We start from the raw sequence: 24,786 nt of genomic DNA on the forward strand, positions 1-24,786 counted from the left end.
GATTTTTGTTAATTTACTACCTAAAGCCTGCTTAAAGGCGGTAGCTTAAAAAGTTTTTCGTATTTGACCCTATCCTTTGGTTTTCTATTTTTAAAATCTTAAACGCATTTACCACTTCAAACGGCGAACGAAGGATCAAGGATTGCTAACTAAATCTTGTTAACATGTTCAGCCAATTTGAAGCAAATGTCAGAGGGAAGAAAAGATACGAAAATATTTGTATTTCATGCATTCAACTCCTAAAATCCCTTATTTTCAAACACAAGGTTGTGAACCGACGGCCTCAATGATCAAGCTTTGAGATTTATTTTTGAGTGAGCGCTGATCATCAGAGTGGATAATTTTCTTAACGAAATACAAATACCATTCCTTCGCCGTTTCGCCAAGTAAACACCATCATCAAAGGCCAAGAAGGTATTGTTTGTAGTCAATAGTGCTAACGATTCTGTATGATTGATTTGAACTAAATATAGTATAAGTTACGAGATTCTGAGTTATGCTCTTTTGTCAGCAATGTCACTTCTCGGATACTGTGCGAAGACAACAAATTCACATTTAGATTGTAAATCGATACAGGTTTCATATATCACGGGTTAGCCCACATAATGTGTACAAATGTACAATATCCGCACAGATATGCACAGGGAATTTACAGATGCAACAAGACTCTCTCAGCACTATTATGAAAGCCCACATATACAAAATCGCTTTTCAGCGCACGATGGCCCACTCCGTCTAACCCCTCGTCCTCGGTGAACCGTGGCAACTGATGACCTGCATATAATATTGCATTTGTCATCTATTTCGTAATCGTATATCACCGAGATGGGTGTTTCAAACGAATCGTCATTCTATTAACCAAATATTTCTTCAAACATTTGTAAACATGTCCTGATCCGACTCTCATTCATATGACAGAGGTCACACATTCGACTTGTTATCATAAACCGAATAATCTGCACCAATGCTCTTCCGCTGTGGTATTGCGTGGTGCAATTTGATATTTTCTTTCTCGGGGGCGTGGTTGGAACAGGAATTCAAATCATGCATATATCGTTCGTATGTTTGTGAATGCAGTCTATCCTTTTCCTGAAAATCATTCGAGATGTCTAACGTATGTATTTCAAAACTATCTTTTGAGATGGTGTCATTCGCTACGTCAGTCCTATCAACGATAATGACAAAGATGACAGTTCATGACCGAGACTTTTAGATATCTGCAACGCAACGCAACGCAACGCTACGTGCACTAATGATCTAGTTAAAATCCAGACAGAGTTCAATGACTCCAACTTTCGTCTGGAGTAAAATGGGTCGAATGACGTATTAAATCACGAAGCCATTCTCGCGATTCACTTGAATAAGAGAAAAGATCTGTATATTGACCTTATCAAACAACCGTAATGCATCAAATATAGCTCGATAAGGGAATTACTGTAAATCAAATCGAAGACATCGTTGATGAAATGCTGCGAATTGCTAGTGATTTCCCACGATTTGGAGAGGTATAGTAACAATATTGCTCCTCGAAATGCGGCTGTATTTGCGATCTGACGAAAGACGCGCTGCCAAGTTTTCAACGATCGACGTATTTACAAGCATTACTTAGAAGTCGCGCCGATCAATGAGGTTATCAGTCGGTGGCCTTTTGGTAACGAAGTCCTTTATCTCAATGTGAATTGTGATTTGCCGGCGTACGAATATGCTAAGTCGCATTTGTGGGCCCGTGATCGATGAATGAAGACGTACATTCGTACAATGATTTTGACTTACTGAGATTACTTGTACACTCGCTATGTCCCGACTTCTCATCCATTTCTGCATCGGTTGGCATGTAAAAAATATCTCAAAACAGTGTTTCTTAACCGGTGTTACCTAGAACCCCAGGGGCTCCCTGAACCAGACACACACACTTAACTCATACATATGATTTGTGATGACACGCCTGTCTTGTCCGCATTGGTCGAATTGTGACTGTTGAGATGGTACGTCATTGAAGTGGCGTACGCAGGACTGGTTGAGGATCGAAATCGAAACCTTCTGTAATGCAAATTCTGTCTCCGATATTTGTAAGCTCGCTCTGTTGTGTTTCGACCGAACAATACGATGACACTGCCCTAATAGGTATCGAACTGGTATCAGAAAGGGATCGGCAATAGGCAACAATGAATATTCAACATAGCGTTTTTGTTTTATGTGAAAATTATATTTTAACGATTTTGTTCTTTTAACACTTCGTTGATTCACAGTTTATTTTGTACACCAGTAATCCATATAGTAATGTACGAGATGTGTAGTTGGATGTATATTGTGCAAGATTCTTGTTTTTATGACTCAATGAAAATCCGGGGTTCCGTGAAGGCTTACAGATTAGCGTAAGTCTTCCTCAGGTTTATAAAGGTTTATGAAGAACCACTGCCTCAACACAATAGCATTCATAACTTGCCTGCGGAGCGTACAAACGAAGGGTAATATTGTCATGGATAAACGCAAATGAAATGAATGCATCTCGTGCGAAAATACTGCAGCTATTAAAGCAAAATTCAAAACAGAGAACAAATAATAGCAGTTGGACTCTCTTAAAATCGGTGGACCAGTCAAACCACTACTTCCCAGCAATGCGACTCATATTGCGTCACAGTGACCACCAATATATCTTACCATAAATTCAGATTAATTGCCGTCGGTTCCGCGCGGTCGTGACGCAGTTGTTGAGAAGTTTACTTTGTCGTAAGCTTGTAAACATTCGTCTTCAGATTCCAAGAATTATTTTCAGTAGATATCCACTGATTTCAATGAAGGATCACCCCAAATCCGCCGGCGCCTACCTAATCAATTTCTCCGGGTTGTCAGAAAATTGGTACCATTCAGAAGTAGCGGATCTAAAAGCGATTTCGAATTGGATCAATTTGAAAAAATACCAAACACAACAAAACATTCGTTTTCATCAAGTGATTTAACGACTGTCCATTGAAACAACAATAGCAGCTGTAAAATCGCACTAATTTCGTTGCTTCTACCTCACATTGTCAATTACATTAATGGAATGGCGAAAATCTACGTTTTATCTCATAGAAATAAGCCTTTGCCGTTCTTCGTCAATGACAATGGATTTTCGAGCCAATTTTTCCGCTTCACTTCAAACAGACCGAGAGGAGATATCACGGCTATTTGAATCCTATGATGTACGATCTCACAGCTTTCCCGCTTTCTGCATGTGCGGTCGTCTGTAATCATCATAGTCTATGGTTATTCTTGAAATTGATATGTTAGCTTTTCCCCATAAATTCGTGGACTCGAATCTAATCCGAAACACTGGTACTTTTTCATAAATCATATTTATGAGGTGTATATTAATACACCAAAATCAGTACGAGTTGCAATCCTATAGTTTTGACCAAGATTGATGTCATTGTCTGCATTGGTGACCTATACCTCTAGATTGCAGTAGCCCGTAGATTGTACAGAGCGTCTATAATGAAAATGATGTTTTTTCACATTGATCTTAAGAGATCCATTACTGGACGATATCGAACACACAATCCCAACCATCCCAAGGTTGATGAACCCACAGTCAAATTGAAACATATATGGACGTTTACATGATAATATAAGAAAGTGTTGCCTATACTCATCATAGACGACCGCGCAGGGGCAGTGCGTGATTTACTGACAATTTCGCAAAATGTTAGCGTATTTAGTCATTTTCCGTCGAAGGAATCTGTACTTTGCTAGAAATGTATGATTGTTATGCACTCGACTATATGTAGAAGCATGTCGCATGCTGTATGGAAGCCAATTTCATCATCAAAACGGTATTGGATATATATTCAAGTTGACCGCAGTGCCAATGAGACCGAAACTTGATGTAATATCCGCCGTGAAAAGAATTATTACTATAGGGAACTCAATACGGATTAGATTTAAGTAAGGATTCTTCGTGAATATAAAGACTCCGAACATATGGCGGACACTGCACCTAATCGCATATACACTCGTGTCTTTTCCTTACGTCGAAAATTTATTTATTGATGTGATAACGATTGACCTGTAAATGAAATGTCCGTTCGCATGTCAATATGTCAAGATCAGTGAAGTCCGGTGGGAGTTTTGGAATTCATCCTTGATAACCAGTTTGACAGTGAGGTCCTGAAATAATGCAACTTTTTTTCTAAATAAGGCTGTTCACAGTGTAAAGTGTGCAGTCTGTGCACTGTGCTAATTTTTGTCGAAATTGTTGCGTGAACTCATAATTTGTCAAAATTGTTTACAAAGTAAATTTTTTTACCTCTGCATTTCGTTTGTATCGTAGATTTTGCAATGCCGGTGAACTTATCATTTGATATTTTACAGCTTGCAGCCTACTTTGTAGGCCTACCGTTGTAAGCGGCCCATTGTCTGCTCACTGTGAATCATAAACGGTCAAATGAAACCAATAAGTTGACATGGTGTTATGGTCAACGTACGGCAATATCCTAACCGAAGCAAGACTGCTTGGGCATTGCATGGTTCTTATATCAAGCAGCGCACGGTGAAAATTGTGATGTAGACAACATTGCCAGAATGAAGCAACACGGTGTGTCTTCAGTAGTGTATGCGCTGCACAACTTCAGTGTTGTCAGCCAACAACTGCTGCTGTTGAACGTTCTTTCTCCATTCGTGGCAAGCTTCTTAGTAAGGTCAGACGCTTTCTACCGGAGAATGTAGGAAAGTGTCTAACGTTGTACTAAAACAAATTACAGGTGGCGAGATCGCGCTGTGGTATAATCCACAGCTACAACACCGATGAATTGTGGGTTAGAGTCCGACCGAGGTCGACTCCAAAATTCCTGCCTAAATGTTGGAAGTTTATCTAGGCTCCGCCTCGCCATCAGACATGGGGTGATTACTTCATGAATGTAATCGATTGCGATTACGATTACTTCCGAATGACGCGATTACGATTACGATTACGATTACATCAAAATCAGCAAGTAGTCGATTACGATTACGATTACATTGGAAAAGTAATCACGATTACTCACGATTACATTTATTTTGCATCTTAGAGATTATATTGGAAGACAATATATGGATTGCGCTGAAAGGCTTCCTTGAAAAAGATGCGTCATTTGCTTGTTACGTCATGATGTACATATTGCCCATTTTTATAATGGACGATTAATCGCACCCAGCGATTTGCATTCTTGCCAGGTCCATGACTGCCGTACCCCAAATTTCCCAATAGGGTGGGGAGCGAGCTCGAAAGGGACTGAAAAGTATTTCGTAAACCAACATAAATTATAGAGTATTTTCGAGAGATTTAATTAACTTGAAAATTGTGTTTTTTCAAGTTGTAAAATTATGCCATATTTGTGTAATGCTTTCGAAAAAACATGTTGTATGAGCCTACGAACAATTGCCGCTCGATTTAGCCGACATACATCGATATAGGTGGGTTGGAACCCCTCAAAATAGTCGGTTCAACAGTTATATTAAAGATATTTCGTCAAAGAAGCTATATTTACCCTATATTTTCAATTGTCAATGTCAATTCACATTCGTGACATCATTGCTTAAAAAAGAAACAATAAAAACATGTTTTAAACAATAGCCGTCTTTTAAACATGTTTGCTTTAAATTGATTTTTGTTTTAAAAGCAGCCCTAATTTATAGTAATAGGGATTTAGGTTCCAATCAATAACGTGCCACGACACACCAAAGACATATGCAGTTTCGACCAATACGCGACTTCACGAAGTGTGCTACTAAAGAAAGACCTTGGCCCAAACCTAGGGTATGTGCCCATTGTCAATCGCCACGCTGGGTGGGCGTGACTAATAGTCTGGTCCTTCCAATCTGAGCCCACAATGCAAATGCCACTCCTGGGCACCCACGGAGCATTGAAGACATGACAATTTGTGTGTGCGTCTAACGAAGTCTGCTTTTAGTCTGCTACGTTTTGGATACAACAATATCTTTTGATTATATAGCAGACCGAATGCCATGAATTACCAACATACACCAAATTAATTAGAACAAGATACCAGACGTGAATCTGACCATCGGAGGCAGAGAGGGGATTAAAAATTAATAATAATATAATGCAATTACCAATGTTATTGACGGCATTCAGTCTTCAACTTGAAAATATCACCCTATGGGGGCCAAAGACCAACGTTTGGACTGGGAGACGAATTGCTGTTTTGGTTCTGATTCTAGCCCATGGCTATGACGGCAGGTCCTTGTGTTGAGTAAAGGATAGTGAAATAACGATTGGCGCCCGTTTCAAGTAGAGTCATATGAGAATAAGATGAAGAGAACATAAAACTCTGCCTTCAACTTAATAAAGAGAATGTACTGCAAGCGGCCGTTACGAAAAACGGCAAAAACGGCTCGGTTTTGATATTAAACAGTAGCTGTTGATGTTTAATGCTTCGTTTTATTTGACGAGTACAAAATTTCAAATCTTTGTCCGGTGTACACATACGTACTACATGGGCCTACTGCTCGCCAATCAGTAACGGTCAGACTGCGTCTAACTAAGCATAACCAAACATCAATACACAAGTTACTATTTTAAACTAGGCAAGTGGTGATTAATTATCCTGCTGCAGTGTACTGTATGGCGTGTGGAACGTGTTGATAAGCTGATAAACAGCACGGCGGGTGTTCTTACAATCACACTAATGTACGTACATCGAATATCTATTTACTGTGGATACTTGTTACGCAATGACTAGCAAAGCTAATAGGCTACTTCTGACGTAATAATAAGCAATGGCATTTGAAAATAAGACGTTTGTGCTATCACGTAACTGGTATAACATCTCTTCCTTGTTCACGAATATTCAGTTCATTTCATAGTCCTTGTACAAATAAAAAGTAATCGTTCTTTCACAAAAAAAAATCGATTAGATATGGGAAGTAGTCGATTACGATTACGATTACTTCGGAATTTTTTCGAATGTAATCGATTGCGATTACGATTACTTGAAAATGCTGTAATCGTCGTAATCGATTACGATTACTAATCGCGATTACCCCATGTCTGCTCGCCATCTCATCCGCGTAAGCGGTGTCTTACAAAAAGCCTAGAAGTGGGCCGTGTCACAAGTCGGCATATACGGAATCGAAAAATAAGGAATATCGGCCCGACCATGGTAGTCGACAAACACCATGAATATCACAAGAACAACTACAACAACAGCAACCAATTTTAATTATTTTCACCATAATTCGTGATGTAACTACTGGAATTCTTTACAGGGCCAGATTTCGTTAAAATAGTAGTTTTTTCATGTGGAAATTTGTCAGTTTTTGAGCCAAAAACTTTTTCAGGGCAAACTGCTTCATTAGGACAAATAGTTCCAAGCAGAAATGAAGATAAGTCGAACAATTTGAACATTATGCACGATAACACCTAATTTGCATACGTGAGGTCAAAATTTTGTCAAAATTCAGTTTTTATAGGTCAAAAAAAGTCAAAATTTTGATTTTTTAGGTCAGAATTTTTCGTTTTTAGATAAAAAAATCGCCCTACTGATAGCGTACCGCTTACCAGTCATTGGTATGGGTGACTAATATCTTGTACACGGGAGTTATGTAGACTATTGAGAATATGGAACACAGCTATGACCATGTCACACTATTGAACACTATATATTGAGACCAGAAGGCTATGGAAACTATTGAGACTATTTAGGTCCAGAAAAGTAGCAAGTCTCGAAATAGCGAGACATTCAAAATGACCAGTGCCAAAGGAAAGACCGTCATAACAGCGATGCATTCAGAATATCGGGTGTTCGACTGTTGCTACTCCTGTTGCTTCGATTCGAAATGTATGTTCGAACCATATGGCATAAAAATGATTCGAATCGATTTCGACTCAGTGATTCGTTTTGCGCAACAGCGGCCTCGAATTGTAATAAATATTTCTGGAAGAGACTTAACTGCGTTGCTGACTTTAGGATATAGTTGCGCCAGCTTCTAACGCCATTAGTGACCTTGGTGCAAAAGACTAACCGGTGAAAAGCGTCTAATATCCTTGCAATAAACAACAACAACAGCTGCGTCAGATTTATGGGGATTGAGAGATGAGGAATTTCTGTTGGTGCGTGGTGTGCGATTGCCAGCCAACGTAACAAAGTTCAGGTGTATTGTGTGATTAACTGGTTATTCTATTCATGTCTATTATGTACCATGGCACCCAATAAACCAAAAGACAACTTTCATGCCGATTCAATCAAACGCTTGATGAATCTGCACGATGCATTCGCAACCGTGAGCGCAACGCTCCCTCAATTGAATCCATGGATAGCGTACAGATGGTCAATAACAAAAACAATGTCATCCATATAGTGGGTCTTGTAGCTCTGACAATGACGTGCCTTTACCTCTCGAGTCAAGTTGTTGGCTCTTTATGGTATAGCGAAGAATATTTTTTTGCGTTTGCGGCTTCTGACCGCAATAGAACTTATAAAAAACCTTCAATATTTGACGAAAAAGTAGACTACTTTTCTGAGCCTATTTCAATGATAATAGTTTTGTTTCATTTTGATATTCGGCACTGGTATACAGGACGTCAATAGTTGCTTCGCATTTATGGCCTGAGAAAATGGCTCTCCCGTATATAATAACCACCAACCATGCAGTACTAACGAATTCTTAAGCGATCCGTTTTCTCGGAAATGTTGTGGTCGTGGCACAAGACATCCCCAGAATCTGATACAACGCTAATGTGGAGGCGTTACCTACTACACCGACTAGAAAGCAAGGCGTTAACTCCTAATCATTCTGTACAGCTTACAAGATGAACTTCAACCTGTTTATTCAATATACCGCCGCCTTCGCCGAGATATTGCAGCCTTCGTCTGAAGAAGTGGCTGAGGCCTGTCATGAAGTCGCATCATCGAACATACAGTTGTGTGCACCATAGAAATTGCCGATGCAAAGTGATAGTGATGAAACTACCCTTCCAAGAGAGTCCCAACCGACAACCACTGATGAATGAATTCATGATCATGATCATCGATCATTCATGATATTGCATTAATCAATAATTATCATAATAGTTTATCGGCAGTTCCGCGTGGAAGAAAAGATAATTGTCAAGTCCTTTGACAACACTGCAAACAAAATGCGTCGGCCTTAATACGGCAGATATTTTACAATGAGATAAGGCGCTTGTAACAACCTATTCTTAATATTTGAAATATGCGGATCATCAGAGATGGACCTACAAACCGAAAAGCGAAGAATTACGCGATATGTTCAACGGAGAAAAAATAGTAGCCTACACGTTCGCTATCAGATCCACCACCATCGGATGACATCCTGAAAATTGGTCGTTACTATGCCCGCGATTCCAAAAATAACGAAATTTTACAACATGCTTGACTTACTTAGAGATCTTATAGTAGATGTGCAATCGAGCATGAAGTATAAAGGCATATCTGGTAGTCATGATGTAATTGCAATAGCGTGCTACGCAGTCTGAATTACGTCCGTAACCGTCCAGATACCGTGAAAAAAATTTGGAAGTCAAGTACCGACCCTGAAATAAAAGTATAGGTGGATCTTCAAATTGAAGCACCAAATGCCTCTCAAATACTGTCTTGACATTCGTTGACATGAACTTCGTTATTTTGCCAGGATCTCAATAGTATTCCGCAGTCCCAATCATCTTCAATATTATTCCATAGTCTTAAAAGTTTTCTATGTTATATCGTAGTCTTAATGGTATACATAGCTCCCGTGCGCAAAGTAGAGGAACCCTCATTGATTAGTTATTTGCGTGAGCAACCGTCTCTGAATCACTTGCGCTTTGACTTTGTTATTTGTTTTCCGGTTCGACTGATCACGCGCGATAATGTTAGCCGCACATTGCACTGCGTTGCGCTTTATAAACATCATTTGTTTTATTCGCTAACCTAGTTTAATAAATTACTGGTTCATGTCAAAAATATGTAGTTAAATACGCACTCGTAGATATCACGCATCCTTCAAGGGGACCACAATAAATCAGTACAAGCACCAATGTTTGTCCGAATATTGACACATGAACCTACCTGCCGATACGATTTCAATTTACTTCTTAGGATTTGTACACGGTAATGGGTTAATGCAGGATAGAGTCGGAAAACAGAGGCAGATATCAATGTTCTTCTTGTCAAGAGTGTATTTGCGATTCTAGGTAATATGTTTGTCGCGAAAAAGACAAACAGCAGTAATGTATTCTAACTCTTACTGTCATTCATATTATTCTAATCAAAAAAGCAAATAGAAGCGATAATGCGAGTTATGGATATATTGTGTATCAGATAAGTTTCCTCTCCCGCGACGCCAGACCACTTTGGGAGATTGTTTTATAATATCTCGGGCGTGACTGTTTGTGTTTTTTGAAATATAGCATTATTTTTCTATGGGTGAAAGTACTTTAAATATTGATTGATATTTTCAATTGGCTGTGTTAAGAATCCGCTTATCTACTAGCGCCTGGAATTGTGCGGATGCAATTTCGACCATTTGCTGACATACATTGGAAAGATTGCCTGATAAATCGATGTTTAATGAGTGACTAAATACAATGTACGCTGTGAAGATGCTTGGAATCCAGATACAAATATATTTCCTAAACAGCGGAATGGTTTTGAAGGCGATGCGCGGAAATCATTTCTTGATAATTTGAAAGTAATCTGTTTTATTTCAAGAGTTTCAACTGTTTACCTATCTTCCCACCCACTACAATGCCATATGCCCTCCTGCTCTATCGAAATTCCAGTGACGTGTGGAATCTTCGGTTACTGAGGGCTTGAACTTAAATAACACACCAAGGATATATCGTATATTTACTGCGGGGATTGTTTATAACTTCGTAAGCTGCGATACTCGACTGACACACATTCGTCGGAAAAGGGCGGCGCGATCACAAGTACTTTGCTATTGTCGCTTATAGAATATAGAAATTCATATTTCCCCAAACGCATTGCATTCTGCTGTCTGATAATGATGCCTCTCTTGTGATCGGTGCTAGTGATATGTCAATCAACTGTCTGTCAAATTAGTACTAAGCCAGAACAATGGGACAGTGAGCATTGTTTATGGATAAAGTAACTCAAGACTTTTGGAGAAATACGTTTTTGGAAATTACTGCGTCCTCCAAATGCCGGAATGGCATCGTTTGAAACAATAGCGCAGTCAATGTATACTCCGAAAGAATATTCTTGGCTTGTCAAATTTTTTTGATGTGTCAAACGTACTCCAGTCGCACCCGACCTCCGTCAATAGCAATAGCGGCAACACTGTAATGCTTCCGTAATCAGGGAAGTAACAAAAATTGAGGAAAAACTAATCGAGAGCAATCAAAATTTAGGTTGGCAGTGGAAACAAATGTGCGATTTATGACAAAAGACCAGGAGTAGCCAAATTGATTAAGCCGCACTAACATTGCCGCACCGTAGCAACGTCAGGCCATAACTTTCGCAGTGTACACGATGCATCTAAATAAGACCATTGCACCAAACAGGCTTTGTCGACTGCTAACCACGTATGCATATATATTGCCTAAATGTAATCAACGGGCCCATATGCACTGCACATAGTCATCAATGCTATTATCGACCATTTTGTATGGATGATTTCCGTGTTTAAATCTAAAAGAGCACTATCTCAGTACCGTATGTTAGTATGTAGGTAGTGATTTTATAATTATTTATCGACAGAGTGATAAATACTAGGTTTTATGGTTCAAATATACGACTTGAATGTTTGCACACCGCAAAGTGTAAAGTCCAACAGTTCCTATTTTATTTCCTACCGGATGACAACTGGAATATCTCTCATAAATTTGACTTTTTATTGAAATTTTAATGCCATTTAAGAGAAGAATGGTAATGTACGTTTGTGTGATTTTGAAATAGATTAATGACCTAGCAAATAAGCGATTGCCACGCGAACATTAAACGACTACATCGACAAATTGATATGATCATTTTGCGACACATGTCGTTATGTCTTCAAACTGTACGTAAATCTACGGCAATGTTGTAGCGTAATAGTAACAAAGTCACGAGGGTCCGAATAATAAGTCTATTTTCACATTGAGGTATAGTATATGCGAGGTAAATCAGTTTCTTTTGATTCATGATGGAATACAAGTCAAGATCGTAACCGCAAAACGAATTTCAGTAGAACTGTAGTCGTATCGAAGTTGAACAACGCACAGATCAACGTCCCGTATATATATTGCATAAGGATAGATATTATTACCACCAGGCTGATATCCATACACCGCAGACTATATTGTCATTTCGTGGGTGTCAAACGGGTAGGTACTAGGTAACTCGAGAGAAAGGCCGTATGTCAAGAAAGTGCATGTTGCAATTATTATAATGGGTGCACTCGGCCCGAAACTGAAAGTCAGCAATATGCTGGTTCGATATATGGATTACAACTTTCAACATGCATTGCATATATACTAGCTGTCATCTCAATACCTGCTACATGTAGGTAATATCTGACTGATATAAGTGGCTGGCAATCGATATAGCAATTCGCAATCGCGTTTCAACATGCAGCAAAGTTATATATTTTTCAATTAGTGATCACCCATATAAAATAATAGTGCGCGATACAGACATTTAAATTCAAAATCATCAAAATTTGACAAACTTATAAAAATGGCGTTGTATGCAATAATTATATCTATGAGATCCAGTTTGCTGACGCTGGTCTGAACGTTAAGCTTCAACACAACTATAAAGTTATAACACTATAAAGCTATAACATCCCTGTACGTCGAGGTTTACTGCTTATTTTTATACTTCGATGGTTTTCATCATTTCCGCGTTTTAACGTTGAACAACGAATGAATTAACACCGTTCAATTATTACCATGGTAAAATTCAGAACGCATTTTGTTTAATTGTTCGTTTTAATTCAAAAGTCGACATATGTGAAACGGTCAGAGGTATAGAAAGAAGCATCATCTCATGATTGCGACCACATTTATTTCTTGAATGCTTGAATAGAACACAATAAGCAATATGCTTACAGCGAATGGAGTCGGATTTCCAAGCTTCTGAATATATTGGTAGTGCGGGAATATTAATGGCGATATATTGAGTTTATACGTGCATTCATTTTGATGAATACATCCTCAATAAATCGTTGTGAAATGGTATACGTTCAGTATACAACCAAGCATATATATTTGTATTGTATATACATAAAACACGAACACTGATTGCTTGATCTGTATTTATAGATGTAGGCTATCAAGGTCCAGTATAATGGTTGACCAATGTATGGTTCCATTAAATGACATTCAAGTATAAACATTTCAAACTTACGCAAAGTCACACTATTATTTCCACGCAAGACATGAAGAGGTTGGACCATTAAATTGCGATGAAGAATTATCAAGGGTTTTAGAGATAGAGATAATTACAAATGAAGAATCAAAATTGCACAAGCTACGATTATATTTTTGAGGCAAAGTGTGAATTAAGCTAATTAGTTCAATTACTTTTATTAATAATATTGGTAAAAACGTGGAAATGGCGCTTATGCAATCAAACGCTTTGTGCGCCACGCCTATGCATTTTATTGTGGTGTGATCAAATGACTATATACAGCAGCTGAACTGCATGTAACTACATCATGCCAACGGCATCCTTATTAATCATACATTCTCCCAATTGTCAAAAGCCCTTCAACTAAAATATTACTTCGCTATATTTCCTTCGCTGTTGTTTACGCAGAGTCTCTAAAATGTTGAAGCTTCCAATCCAGAAGGAGTGATTGCAGATGAATACGGAGATTGGCATTCCGTGAAATTGATAGCAACGTTTCCATTATCGTCTGAGGGAAAGGGCTACTTTGGGAAGATGGTCCCATTTTTTGTGCGACCACTCTTCGAAATGTCAATGATTGATTTATTTCACTAAATTTTCGTCAGGTATTGATATTGTCAGGTAGATTTCTGTGTGAACGCGAACGTGAACCTATGACGTCACGTGACGTCACATTGATAATTTCAACCCTGCAAAGTGTACATTTCAGTAAAGTGATATATTATTGTACACAATACCTACCGACGACTCAGGCCACATTATGCCACAATGCTGAAGTATACACGTTAACTTTTTAAATGTCACCTAATTTATCAACTGTAGCAATCCCAAGCTCTAATAATTTCATAAAATCAATATCTTCCGTCGCTTTGGACGAGGACTTGCAACGGAATAAAAGCTTACGTCTTAACGGTCGAGGCCGGACCGAGCAATGAATTTGGCTTCTGACTATATTGCAACATTGATATTGAGCAGAGTGTAAACGGGTTTCTATATTTGTTACTAATATTACCCCACAAACAAGTTATGTAGTAGCCAACACCCAAATCCCACGGATGTGGTTTTTATCATACAATAAACATCTCATATGAAGATGGATCCCGTACGCCTGTTAGATTTTTTTTACATTAGACAACGATGTATTCAATATATCAATTTCATTGATTGGTTGAATATGAGTCGTTTTCTGACGACCTTCATGTAATGTATTTCGTTCTTGGTGTTGTGTGATTGTGGGTCAAGCTCACAGCAGAAAGTCACTAAATATACACAAACGGAATGCTGAATATTTCGAGCAAGCTTTTGTAACAAAGCAAGGAAATTTTTTGTGATTGGGAAGGTGCATGCTTTTTTAGTGTTGATTTTTTATGCTGCCAGCGTCATGCATAGAGTGGTCCAAAGTAGAAATCCAAAGAATTCCCACAAAAGATGTTCTAATATATTGAAAAGGTTCATAGTGCAGAACCAACCAAGGTTCGTTTGTGAACGTGAACCTCTAAATTTCTGAGGTTAACACAGAGAACGCGAACATGGACCTCACGTTCACCCCATTCCTATAACATGTGTAATGCGTAATGCTGCCCCATAGTATAACAAATTTAGCGATGACATGGCCGTGTTGCGGATAACTATCGAACGCTGTAGGTAGAAATGATTTTCTGAAAGATTTGCAGTTTGACACATTCCCTTAGAATTATAATAGTTATATGTATATATGGCGTGATTTTCTGGGAAATCACGTCAAACGTATTGGTCCTTCAAAGATTAGCGCCTTTCAAGATATATCTTTCTCGTGTTGGCGCGATTATTGATAGCTTCCTGTAATCAGGCACGTTTATTTGATTTCGGTGACTGGTAAGCTGAAGCGCTCTGAAATTGGAGTGCGGATGAGCAAAACAGTGCCATTCTTACCAGTCCTGCGGAAACGCATCCCACATGTAACAAAAAAGCGCTGCGGTAAAACGATTGCTTTGCAGTTCTTGTATTATATAGATTGCGACAGCTCTCGAGAAAGATATGTTTAACGGTTTTCGATGTATATCCTCCTACGCGATGATCTTAGGCATAACGAGGAAAACAGTATCTAATTTCCTATTCTCGCACAATGATATTGTGATATACGGTACCGTGAAATGATATTCACGTCCACGTGATCTGCAAGGCGTCGACCGTGGCTTATTCTTGTTAAGGATTGAAGAACAATGCTCTTCTATGCTGTAAACTTTCTCAGAAAAGCCGTCCACATCATCGGGTGTTGCGAATTTCCAACACAAAGCGTACTTTTCGGAATCAACTTACTATTCTATGATTCAGTCGTGGCACAGGGTTATAACGATATATGACTGTTGGCGTAATACAGCCTTGGTGTGTTCGTCATGTCAAGTCGGATTTGCCGAGGCTTGGCAGACGAAAATTACTAAAACAATGGAATAGTGTGCTTTATTAACCTATATTCGACAGCACAGAGTATAATGCGCCTTTTCCTTCTCAGCTGTTTGAGTGCTCGAGCTGATTTATATATAAGCATATGCATAGTGTTGTGGATATTCTGCCATTTATTGCACAAAACTAAAAAGTCTCCATAAATCATCGTCAGAATCACAATAGCAGATTAGTTGGACTAACGAAGTCAAAAAATATGCAAAGTCAGAGCAGTTTAAATAACGGTAATGCAATGTCCAAATCTTCCGTCAACATTTAATCTCATTTTGCGCTGGAGCGCACCAAGTTACACGACATCCAATTTCTTTCATTTCCTGTCATGTTTACTGGCGAAGTATCGCGTCCGGGTGATTGGTTCCGGTGTTGCCCGCCGTTCACAGTCATGGGGCGTCCGCCCCAATAGGGGGGGCAATCGCTGATGCTCTTCGGCGACGGAGCAGATGACGGCGATCCATGCGCAGCGAAATCTGTATTTTAGGACATATAGGTTTCTAATTGTCCGCAAAACATTGCGGAGCATCTAAAATCCAACCTGAACAGGGAGTTGATTCTGTAGACGCGCAAGTGGCTTCCCTTGTAGATTCTTGTCTTAACGCATGATTTTGAGGGGATGATACTGGAGGTTTCCTAGGCGATGCAGGTTCTGATGGCGAAGATATGACATCTAGCTCGTCTTCATTACTCTTATCTGTAACGGAAGCAGTTGAATGTTCAGAAAATCGTTTGCATTGAGAATATACTATAACTTACAGTCGTCATCTTTCTGATGCGATTTGACTTTGAGAATATTTTTCTGTTCTTGGAGCCGTTTCACAGCTTCCCGTTCGCGATCAAGCTTTCTTTGTATGGAGGCTGAATATATAACACAACATTGTCAGCCACTGAATATAATTCGCTGTCGCGTTAAGCTAATTACACAAGATATCTCGACTGGTATATCCCATCCTATCGGACTGCAGAGTAAATATTTATTTTTCTACCTCATTCGACGCAAATGGAAAGTATTTGACATATTGTAGCGCCCCGTTCTACCCAATATATTAAGTATGTATGCAGTTACAAATTGCTTTTCTGAGAATCTGCCTTATACGTTATGGAATCGTAGGCCTACAGCCCTAGAGCAGAAACTATGATGCTAACAAACCTCGTATCCTTTCACTTTCTTCCAACTTTCTTTCCGCCATTCCTCGAAGTTCTTGCTCTTTCGAGACGCTGTTTTTCAATTCGGCTAAGAATAATAATTATTCAAACGTTAAAACTTCACGGTACATAATTGTACATTCGAAAATTACCTATTTCGATTGAAAGCTGTTTCTCCTGGAGTTTGGCATTGTCTGCCGCGACTTTCAGTAGACCTTGTATGTTGCTCAGCAGAGTTTGCATGCACGAGATATTAGGGGAAGCGGTCACGGGAGACTGCCAACTACGCAGATCGTCGTGCACAGATTCGTTGCTGTGATCTTCCATTTTGATTCCGCCTGTCTCACCGAGATACTTGTTTTGGGATGGGTTGAAGTCGTCCGTCTCTTGATCTCTTCCGAACGATCGCACTTGGCAGCTTTCTCCTAAGGTGAATGTATCGGCATGAGAATCATATATAATGGTTTATTGTCGCGGAAAAATTCACGGAGTGTGCCGTTGTGCTCAACAGGAAAGGGTTGATCTCATGGCGTGGACGTTGTTTGCGTGTGGATTGAATTATTACCCGTAATCAAATAGTTGAACGGAAAATGGAAGACTATCATATTGAATCCGAGACGGACGGACTTACTATCATGTTTCTTTCCGTATTCGGATGAGCTGGCACTAGCGTTTCCCACGCTTTTGCGTCCACTGGATGGACGCGGTGTGACAGGCGATGATCGATCATTCATAGATCTATCCAGTCCTTGGCGTGGGCTGTGAAGATATCCGATTTATTATGTTTGTTCATTATTTTTTTCAGCTCCCCTAAACGATTTTACCTTGTCGTAGATCGCTCTGCGCGCATGTCGTTGTCGGAACCGCTTGCTTCCCCGGCATTCTCGGGTTGCTCGAACGATTGTCTCTCTTGCGGCGAAGTGTACGGCTTCATAGAGTTTTCCGATTTATCCTGAAACACAATCGTAAATGCAATCAATTCTTGTGCTTTATAACCGCTATATATCATTTACCTGGCGCGGGGATCCGCTTGGACTGTCTTGCTCATCTGCGCGGTCATTTGTGCCACCTTCAGACATGTTGATTCTTGCGCACTAAAATATTTACGTGATCATGTAATTTTTGGATTCGGGGGTAAAGTATCGATATTCCTTACTTCATTTATGTGGCTTAAAATATGTTGTGGTATGGAACCATTAAAGAAAGCAGGATTAGACATTCCAATGAATGGCGCTAATGCAGCGTTGACGTTTCCCCCGTGCTGCGAGCTCATGCCATTGTGGATTCCATTCGCCAAGAACTGCTGGTACTGTTGTCTGAGCGCTTGCTATAATGTGAATACATGCGTTTCTAAGAAATTTTTGTATATGACACGATGTTAAATCAATGATATGCGACGACTATCGCCGCTAATAACAAGAATGATATGACTCTGGATATCGGATAAAAGCGATGAGCGTGAGGCTTGGTCATGAACTTGTTTTATATCATACATTGTTCTCGACTAATCATTGCTATACCTGACGGTTAGGTACGTATCATTTTCGAAAGAAAATACTAATGCCACGCACGAACTAGCTCATATCTATTCCCCGGAATTAGACCAAAATATGATTCGTGTACATCTAACATCTTTCACCCATTTATCCTTGGGCATTGCATTGTAAAATACTGCTGTGATACGATCCTACGTAAAGGTTATTTTAATACTATCCATTAACTACAGCGCTTCCAAGAGATCGAGTGGTGTAATTTTTAAATTGTAGTATCTAATATCGTATTTACCTGTAAATAAATATTGGCGGCGTTGGCATACAATTCTTCCGCTCCACTTGCGTATTTTCTGCCAATTGATGGGCTGTGTCTGGTGGGGCTCGTATTCACTTTAAAGAAAATATTTTGTTATATGATCTAGTTTACGACTCTAGACGTACTAATATCCCTTGATTGCGCAAACATTTGATATTTTCGGATCACTGATAAATATAAATGGAGTGTAATGACATCCACAACGGTGTAAATTTTCTGGGATTATTTGCAATAAAATGTCATAATTTTGTCAAGGTTCAGTAAGTCAGATCGAATTCCCAAGCTTAATCGCATTTCAACATAACGACTCCCGACCGCTGTTCACTGGCGTCTCGTGAATGATGGTATTGTATTGATTTTATTCAATGCATTTTATACATCACATCGCAATAAAAGAGTCATTTTGGTTAGGCTACGTAGCTCAAACACGTGCCATTACCCGATAACTAGATATCGAGAATTGCTAACGTTTGCCGTTAATTTTCGCAAAATCACATTAAGACTGATTGACTTGCTCGTGTTTTTTCTCAAAATCGAAATTACTGAAATGCGAGAAATATTCGAAATTTAGAGATTACGGCTATACTATGCGTACTTCGTCTGTCTTGCTGTTGCTGGTGGAAATTTCCTTCGTGGTCCAATCGAAGTCTTTTATGAAAACTACTCAAATCTGGTGATCCAAGAATACCCTGTAAATTTGTAGAGAATGCAAATTCCTGTGATGTCTATAACCCGTGTGTATCTTACCCGTGGATGATTCAATGTCCTCGCTCCCGGATGATGCGCCATAAGGTCGGCCGGTGGCAGTACAGGATACCGTTTCGGAGGTCGACCTGGGCGGCTAACAAAAATACTTGCATGAGACTCGTACAGATTGTAATGAATTCTGTTACGAAGGTACGATAAATTTGAATGAAATGAAATATTTAAATCGAATTACGCATATCTCTCACTAAACCTGATTAAATACCTTCTGCAACCGATAGATACTTTACATTATCTTATATTCAGACATACATTTGTGAGAGTCCACGCCAAGTTGAAGCGTGCTTTAATTTGATTTGCCAGAAGACACAAATCCAAACCAATGGCTTATTCTGTCAAATCACTGACAAAACGAAATTATGTCTGACAAAATGACACGAATTTCCACTTAAACTTCGCGACAAAACGCAGACATATGCCACGACAAATAGAACTCGCATATCGTCCATCGGATATCCTCTTAAAATACACCATTTTCGCTACCGATAAATGTTTGATGTATTCTTTATTTCGTCCATCAAAAGTCTAATGTCAATGTTTTTACCTATAATAATAATAATAATCAAAAGTCTTTTTAAGGTTTGTAATTGGAGTATAGCAAAGGAGACGAATTCACGAGATATCTAAATATTTTGTATATGTCACCCACATGCTCACCCTTTTGAACGGTGAAATAGCGGACACGTGCCTATTTCTTGAAGTCGGGATTAGTGAGAACACTTTGAAATGATAGCGTAATGTATACTAGTTTAATTGTAATGTTTTGTCTATCCAATTTTCCTTGACTTCACTGCATTAGTCATGTAGGTTAGCGCAAGACACAAATTTTTCACTCCAAATATACCTTGCTGTTGTACAATCTTGATATAGGGTCTCGAAATCCTTTCTCGTGATCAATTTACATCGGTTCACTCCAGGTTGTATTGCGCCGAGCCCTCGCAAAACACGAACCTGTAATTTCAGCAAATGATTGTTATGGATACAATTCTGTAATAATATTGGTTGTGTTTGTCACCTGCTCCACGTTACAAACAACTGGGGTGATATTCAGCCTTTTCAGTTTTGTGTAAACTGTATGTAGACCACCGACAAGGTGTTTCAGAAATAGATCGAACGCCTGGTAAAAATAATTGTGTAAATCTGTTATTGATATATAAATGTTAATATATTTTCTGAGTTAGCTGGTAATGTTCTCTGTATGGTTTGCGGTGGGGTGAAACTTTATACTCAGAACAGCAATTCAGTTTGGAGATAAATGTATTTTACGAAATATTGAATCATAAGATTTATACCTGCGGTAAACAAATGTATTCTTCATCTCCGATTACGAAACTTGCCACCTCTGCGCCTCGTAGCTCCACTAGTTTGCATTCATTGTTCGCTGGGGTGCTCTGAACCGGATGGGGGGTGCTGTAAACCGGCCGTTCAGGCTGCGAAAAAATTGAAGCAGATGCTTGTGGTGTTTTCATTTATAGCATCTCGCCACATGATAACGTGATTTTAATGATATATAGCGGAAACAAATTTGTACACCATTACGTGATATGCTTCGGGATTCAATTTCGGAGTTATGTCTGTTCATTATATTTGTTAGACAAATTCGTCATATTTTAGGTAAAGTGGAGCGGCCGTAAACAATACATGCTAAATTAACGAAATGTAACGCTTGTCTATAATCACCTATCGCATGACGTTTGTTTAAAAACGATACGTACACGGCACGTTTCGTATCACAGTGCGATAAAAGGACTTATCTTCAACAAACTTAAACGCCATTTTGGTAACTTGTTATTTTTAGGATTATGAAATATAATGGCCTCGTACAATGTGATAGAATATGGAAAAGGAATAATTAGATATGCACGAGTTGTGCTTGTTTTGATTCAAACAGCTCACGAAATATTAAACATTAGGTGGTTGAGTCAAGCAGTTACAGCGTAGGATGATGTGCTAGCACATCTAACGAAACAAACACTGTTAGGTCTACTTATAAGTATCAAATCTGTTTCCGATTTGTATCCATTTTGACAGCTCCATGCCTTTACAAATGTCTGCTACGTCCAAAATGGAGATAGGCGTTATCGTTTTGTCGTTTTACTCAAATTCCTGTTACAGGTTGTGTAAACTATACAAATGAATACAATTGCACGCGTAGGTAGAGCATGGATCGAATGCACGATAATTTGCAAAGCAAATTTTGTCTTTTCGTAAATAATAAAGACAGCAGTGCATATTTAAAACGACTTGAATTTGAAGTACTTGCTAGGTGGAGACGTATTTCTCATTGAACAAAAATGAATTCGCACAACACAATTTTGCGCGCGAGCTTTATGTTTGTGTGTTCATGTCATTGTGTGCGCCGTCCGAAGCTGGTATAGGGCATGGTGTCCGGAATTTGCGGGCACAATCACTACCCGTTAGCGATGAAACATTTTTGCATATTCACATATTCCGGCCAACCACTGATTTTATGCGTGATATATTATGAACTCTGTTGTTCATGCCTGTCATACATGGATTAATTTGTAGATAACATGGCAGAACTTGAATAGTTGTGACCGTGGTTTCAGCTGAATATTTATGCCATTGCTTTATTGGTATTCATGTCCCGGAAGAATCCGCCACAGATACCAACAATTGCAAATACATAGCATTCAGTATATTCAATACAATTCTGCACGCAGGCAGCGTAAATTTCATTGTTCTATCTCGTTTTGATTTGTTTGCGTTTGTTTAGATTGTGAAACCGGGAAATTTCCCAATCTGATTTACAAACTTCTGGAGTCCAGTGATTTTCTAATTCAGCACGCGTCATTAATAATTAGTTACACGTAATTCAACTCCAGTCGATCCATATTTGCGGTAGATGTTTCCTACAAATACAACTTGTATGCAACCGCACACTGAGGGATGATGAACTGAGGAAATTGGTCGATAGAATACTTTGCACAAATTCATCACAAACAATAATCCGCATCCATGCCGATCGGTTTCCATGATGGAATTAAATCAAATGAAAAATGACTGGGCAATCAAACTTTGTTTTCAAATATAATATGCGACTTCGATGCAGGAAATTGCTGATATTCTTGATTTATCGCTCCTTTGTGCGTATAATTTATCAAGTTCGGGTAAAGAAATGTCTCAATGTCGCGGTCTGCTATAAGTCCGATTGATTTTAATTTTTCAAATGTGTGACATCTCATAATGTATTGTAGAACTGGTTGCTCATTGCCCTGCCGCCTTCGAATTATATATTTCGTATTCCACAATACGATGGTGATTCTTTGCTTGAATAGTGATGTCCGCCATTTTTGTCGTTACATCGACATCCCGTGGCGGAATACTAAAAATCCATATACCAACAAATAGACCAAGCGAAATTGCGATAACTAAAACGAGGCATAAGATTCTACCTTTTTCATCGAATAGTATAATACAGATTAAATTGTGCGATAACAAAGAGGTGTAGATTCGTAATCGTCTGAGTCGTAATTACACGCTATTGACGCCAATTCATCGTCTGAGACAGTCGTAAACAATTCATATGCGAATATTTTGAACGTTAGTAGCTATCATGATCGACTAATTTAACATTGGCCTCATGTTTAATGGAAAGCATGAACCAAATCCACGCGTTGAACTTAAAGTTTTCACTTGAAGCGTCATATAAATGGACCTGCCAAGCTAAGTCCACTCTGAGTCGCGGGAGCATGAACATGACACGGCACTGATTATAAGAATATATGTATCTAGAAATGCACAGATTTTTAGTTCCCTGACCCATTTCTCCGACTTTTGCCGACTCATTTCTTACTTAAACTACGGGGCCGTTCGTCCACATTCGCCGCTCGCAACGTATCAATTTCTGCGAACGTCAGAAATTCCTCTCCGACCCTGGCGTATTTATCTCAGGGGATTTCTGTTGCAGCTATAAATATGCGATGCACCAGAGCCCAAAACTTAAAGGTAAACCAATAGAGTTCTCACCACCTTGTAAGATTGCAGTTGCGGTGAAGCCATACTCAGTCCGTCCCAATTGCCTCTCATCATCAGGCTCAGCGACATGATAACCAATTCCAAACTGTATTCGAGATTCAGATATCGCAACAATACAAAATATTCGGTAACCTGTTCGAAATGATGAAACGTAAGTATTTGCAAGTCTGATTTACAACGTTACTTCAAAATCGAGTATCGTGGTTTTCGGTGATATGCAGAGTTATTGGAAATACGTTGTATTCCAAAATAGTAATATCATAGTCGACAGATCGTTGCTACATTAGACGATATAATTCCTGATCCTTACGGCAACATGACTAGCGTATTTATGTCGCGTGAAAATGAATTCCTCCCAAATTTGCCTCTGCGATGACTACGCGTCATAAGTTGCGGTGTTTAGCGTTACAAATGCGTTAATTCCGCTTATACTTTGTCAGTGAGCGCTGAAGTTAACTAATCCGACTAACGCCATATCGATAAAGACCACTCTTTGATGGGATGACCGTTCTTTTGTGAGAGATTGTTTGAAAAAAGATGCCGGGATCATTCTCTCATTTTCTCCTGTCCGTGCATTGTTTTGTATTGCTAGAGAATTAGTCGATACAATGTTTTATGGAATCGGCACCATCACCGCGAAGTTTCTGCGAGAAAAAAGTTAGGATTGAAATCATCTTTTAGGACTTTATAATCATACATCACGTGTTGGTTTGAAATCCAAGTTAAAATGAAGTGTTTTAATAAATATTGAGTAATTGAATAGTATATTCATATATTGAAATGAACTGAAACATTTTCGGTTGATACTATTCAAATGTATATTGGAGTTCTGTACTTTCAAGAAGCTTTTCGTATATTTAGTATGGACTCTCTTACGATGTTGGCAATGCTTTTTTTTCGCTTCGTAAATTTGTTATGCCGCAAAACATCGCACACCTGAATATTTTAATGAATATAAAGCGAACAAATTTAAAGTCAAAAGAATATTAGTTTTCCCGATGGTCGTTTGCAACTGCATTCATATCGAATTTTAAATTGAATGCAGACTTGACGCGTGCAGACTTTTTAGTCGTAAGTGACGCAAAGTTGAACGTTAACACACACTTTTGCCATTGTTTAGTTTTCTCACAAAAACATCGTTACTGTATCCAAGTACGTGAGGGCAATACGTAGATCTACTTTGTAACACGCGTATCATGGCCTCGTTTTTCCGAAACCATCATTAAAATCAACTGAGTAAAAGACATTACTGTATATAGATGACAACCGGAGGTTGACTTAAAACAATGCATTATAG

The 24,786-nt window shown here is 38.9% G+C and overlaps 1 protein-coding gene across 1 annotated transcript; it reads right to left on the reverse strand.

Annotated features, from left to right (window-relative positions):
* Positions 1 to 15,869: 15,869 nt before the first annotated feature.
* LOC145456938 (uncharacterized) lies at positions 15,870 to 23,927 on the reverse strand. The gene is made up of 16 exons (XM_080335085.1): positions 23,484 to 23,927; positions 20,783 to 20,920; positions 20,506 to 20,607; positions 20,335 to 20,441; positions 19,473 to 19,566; positions 19,321 to 19,414; positions 18,702 to 18,799; positions 18,073 to 18,243; positions 17,930 to 18,010; positions 17,741 to 17,868; positions 17,548 to 17,675; positions 17,069 to 17,341; positions 16,921 to 17,004; positions 16,527 to 16,628; positions 16,309 to 16,464; positions 15,870 to 16,243 (listed from the first exon to the last, which is right to left on the reverse strand). The coding sequence occupies exons 1-16, from the start codon at positions 23,556 to 23,558 to the stop codon at positions 16,038 to 16,040; spliced, it is 2,037 nt and encodes a 678-aa protein (XP_080191211.1). The 5' UTR covers positions 23,559 to 23,927; the 3' UTR covers positions 15,870 to 16,037.
* Positions 23,928 to 24,786: the final 859 nt, after the last annotated feature.

This window comes from Botryllus schlosseri, chromosome 15 (genome assembly GCF_051294905.1).
Source record: "Botryllus schlosseri isolate E-star chromosome 15, Bs_hap1, whole genome shotgun sequence".
Taxonomy (NCBI): domain Eukaryota; kingdom Metazoa; phylum Chordata; class Ascidiacea; order Stolidobranchia; family Styelidae; genus Botryllus; species Botryllus schlosseri.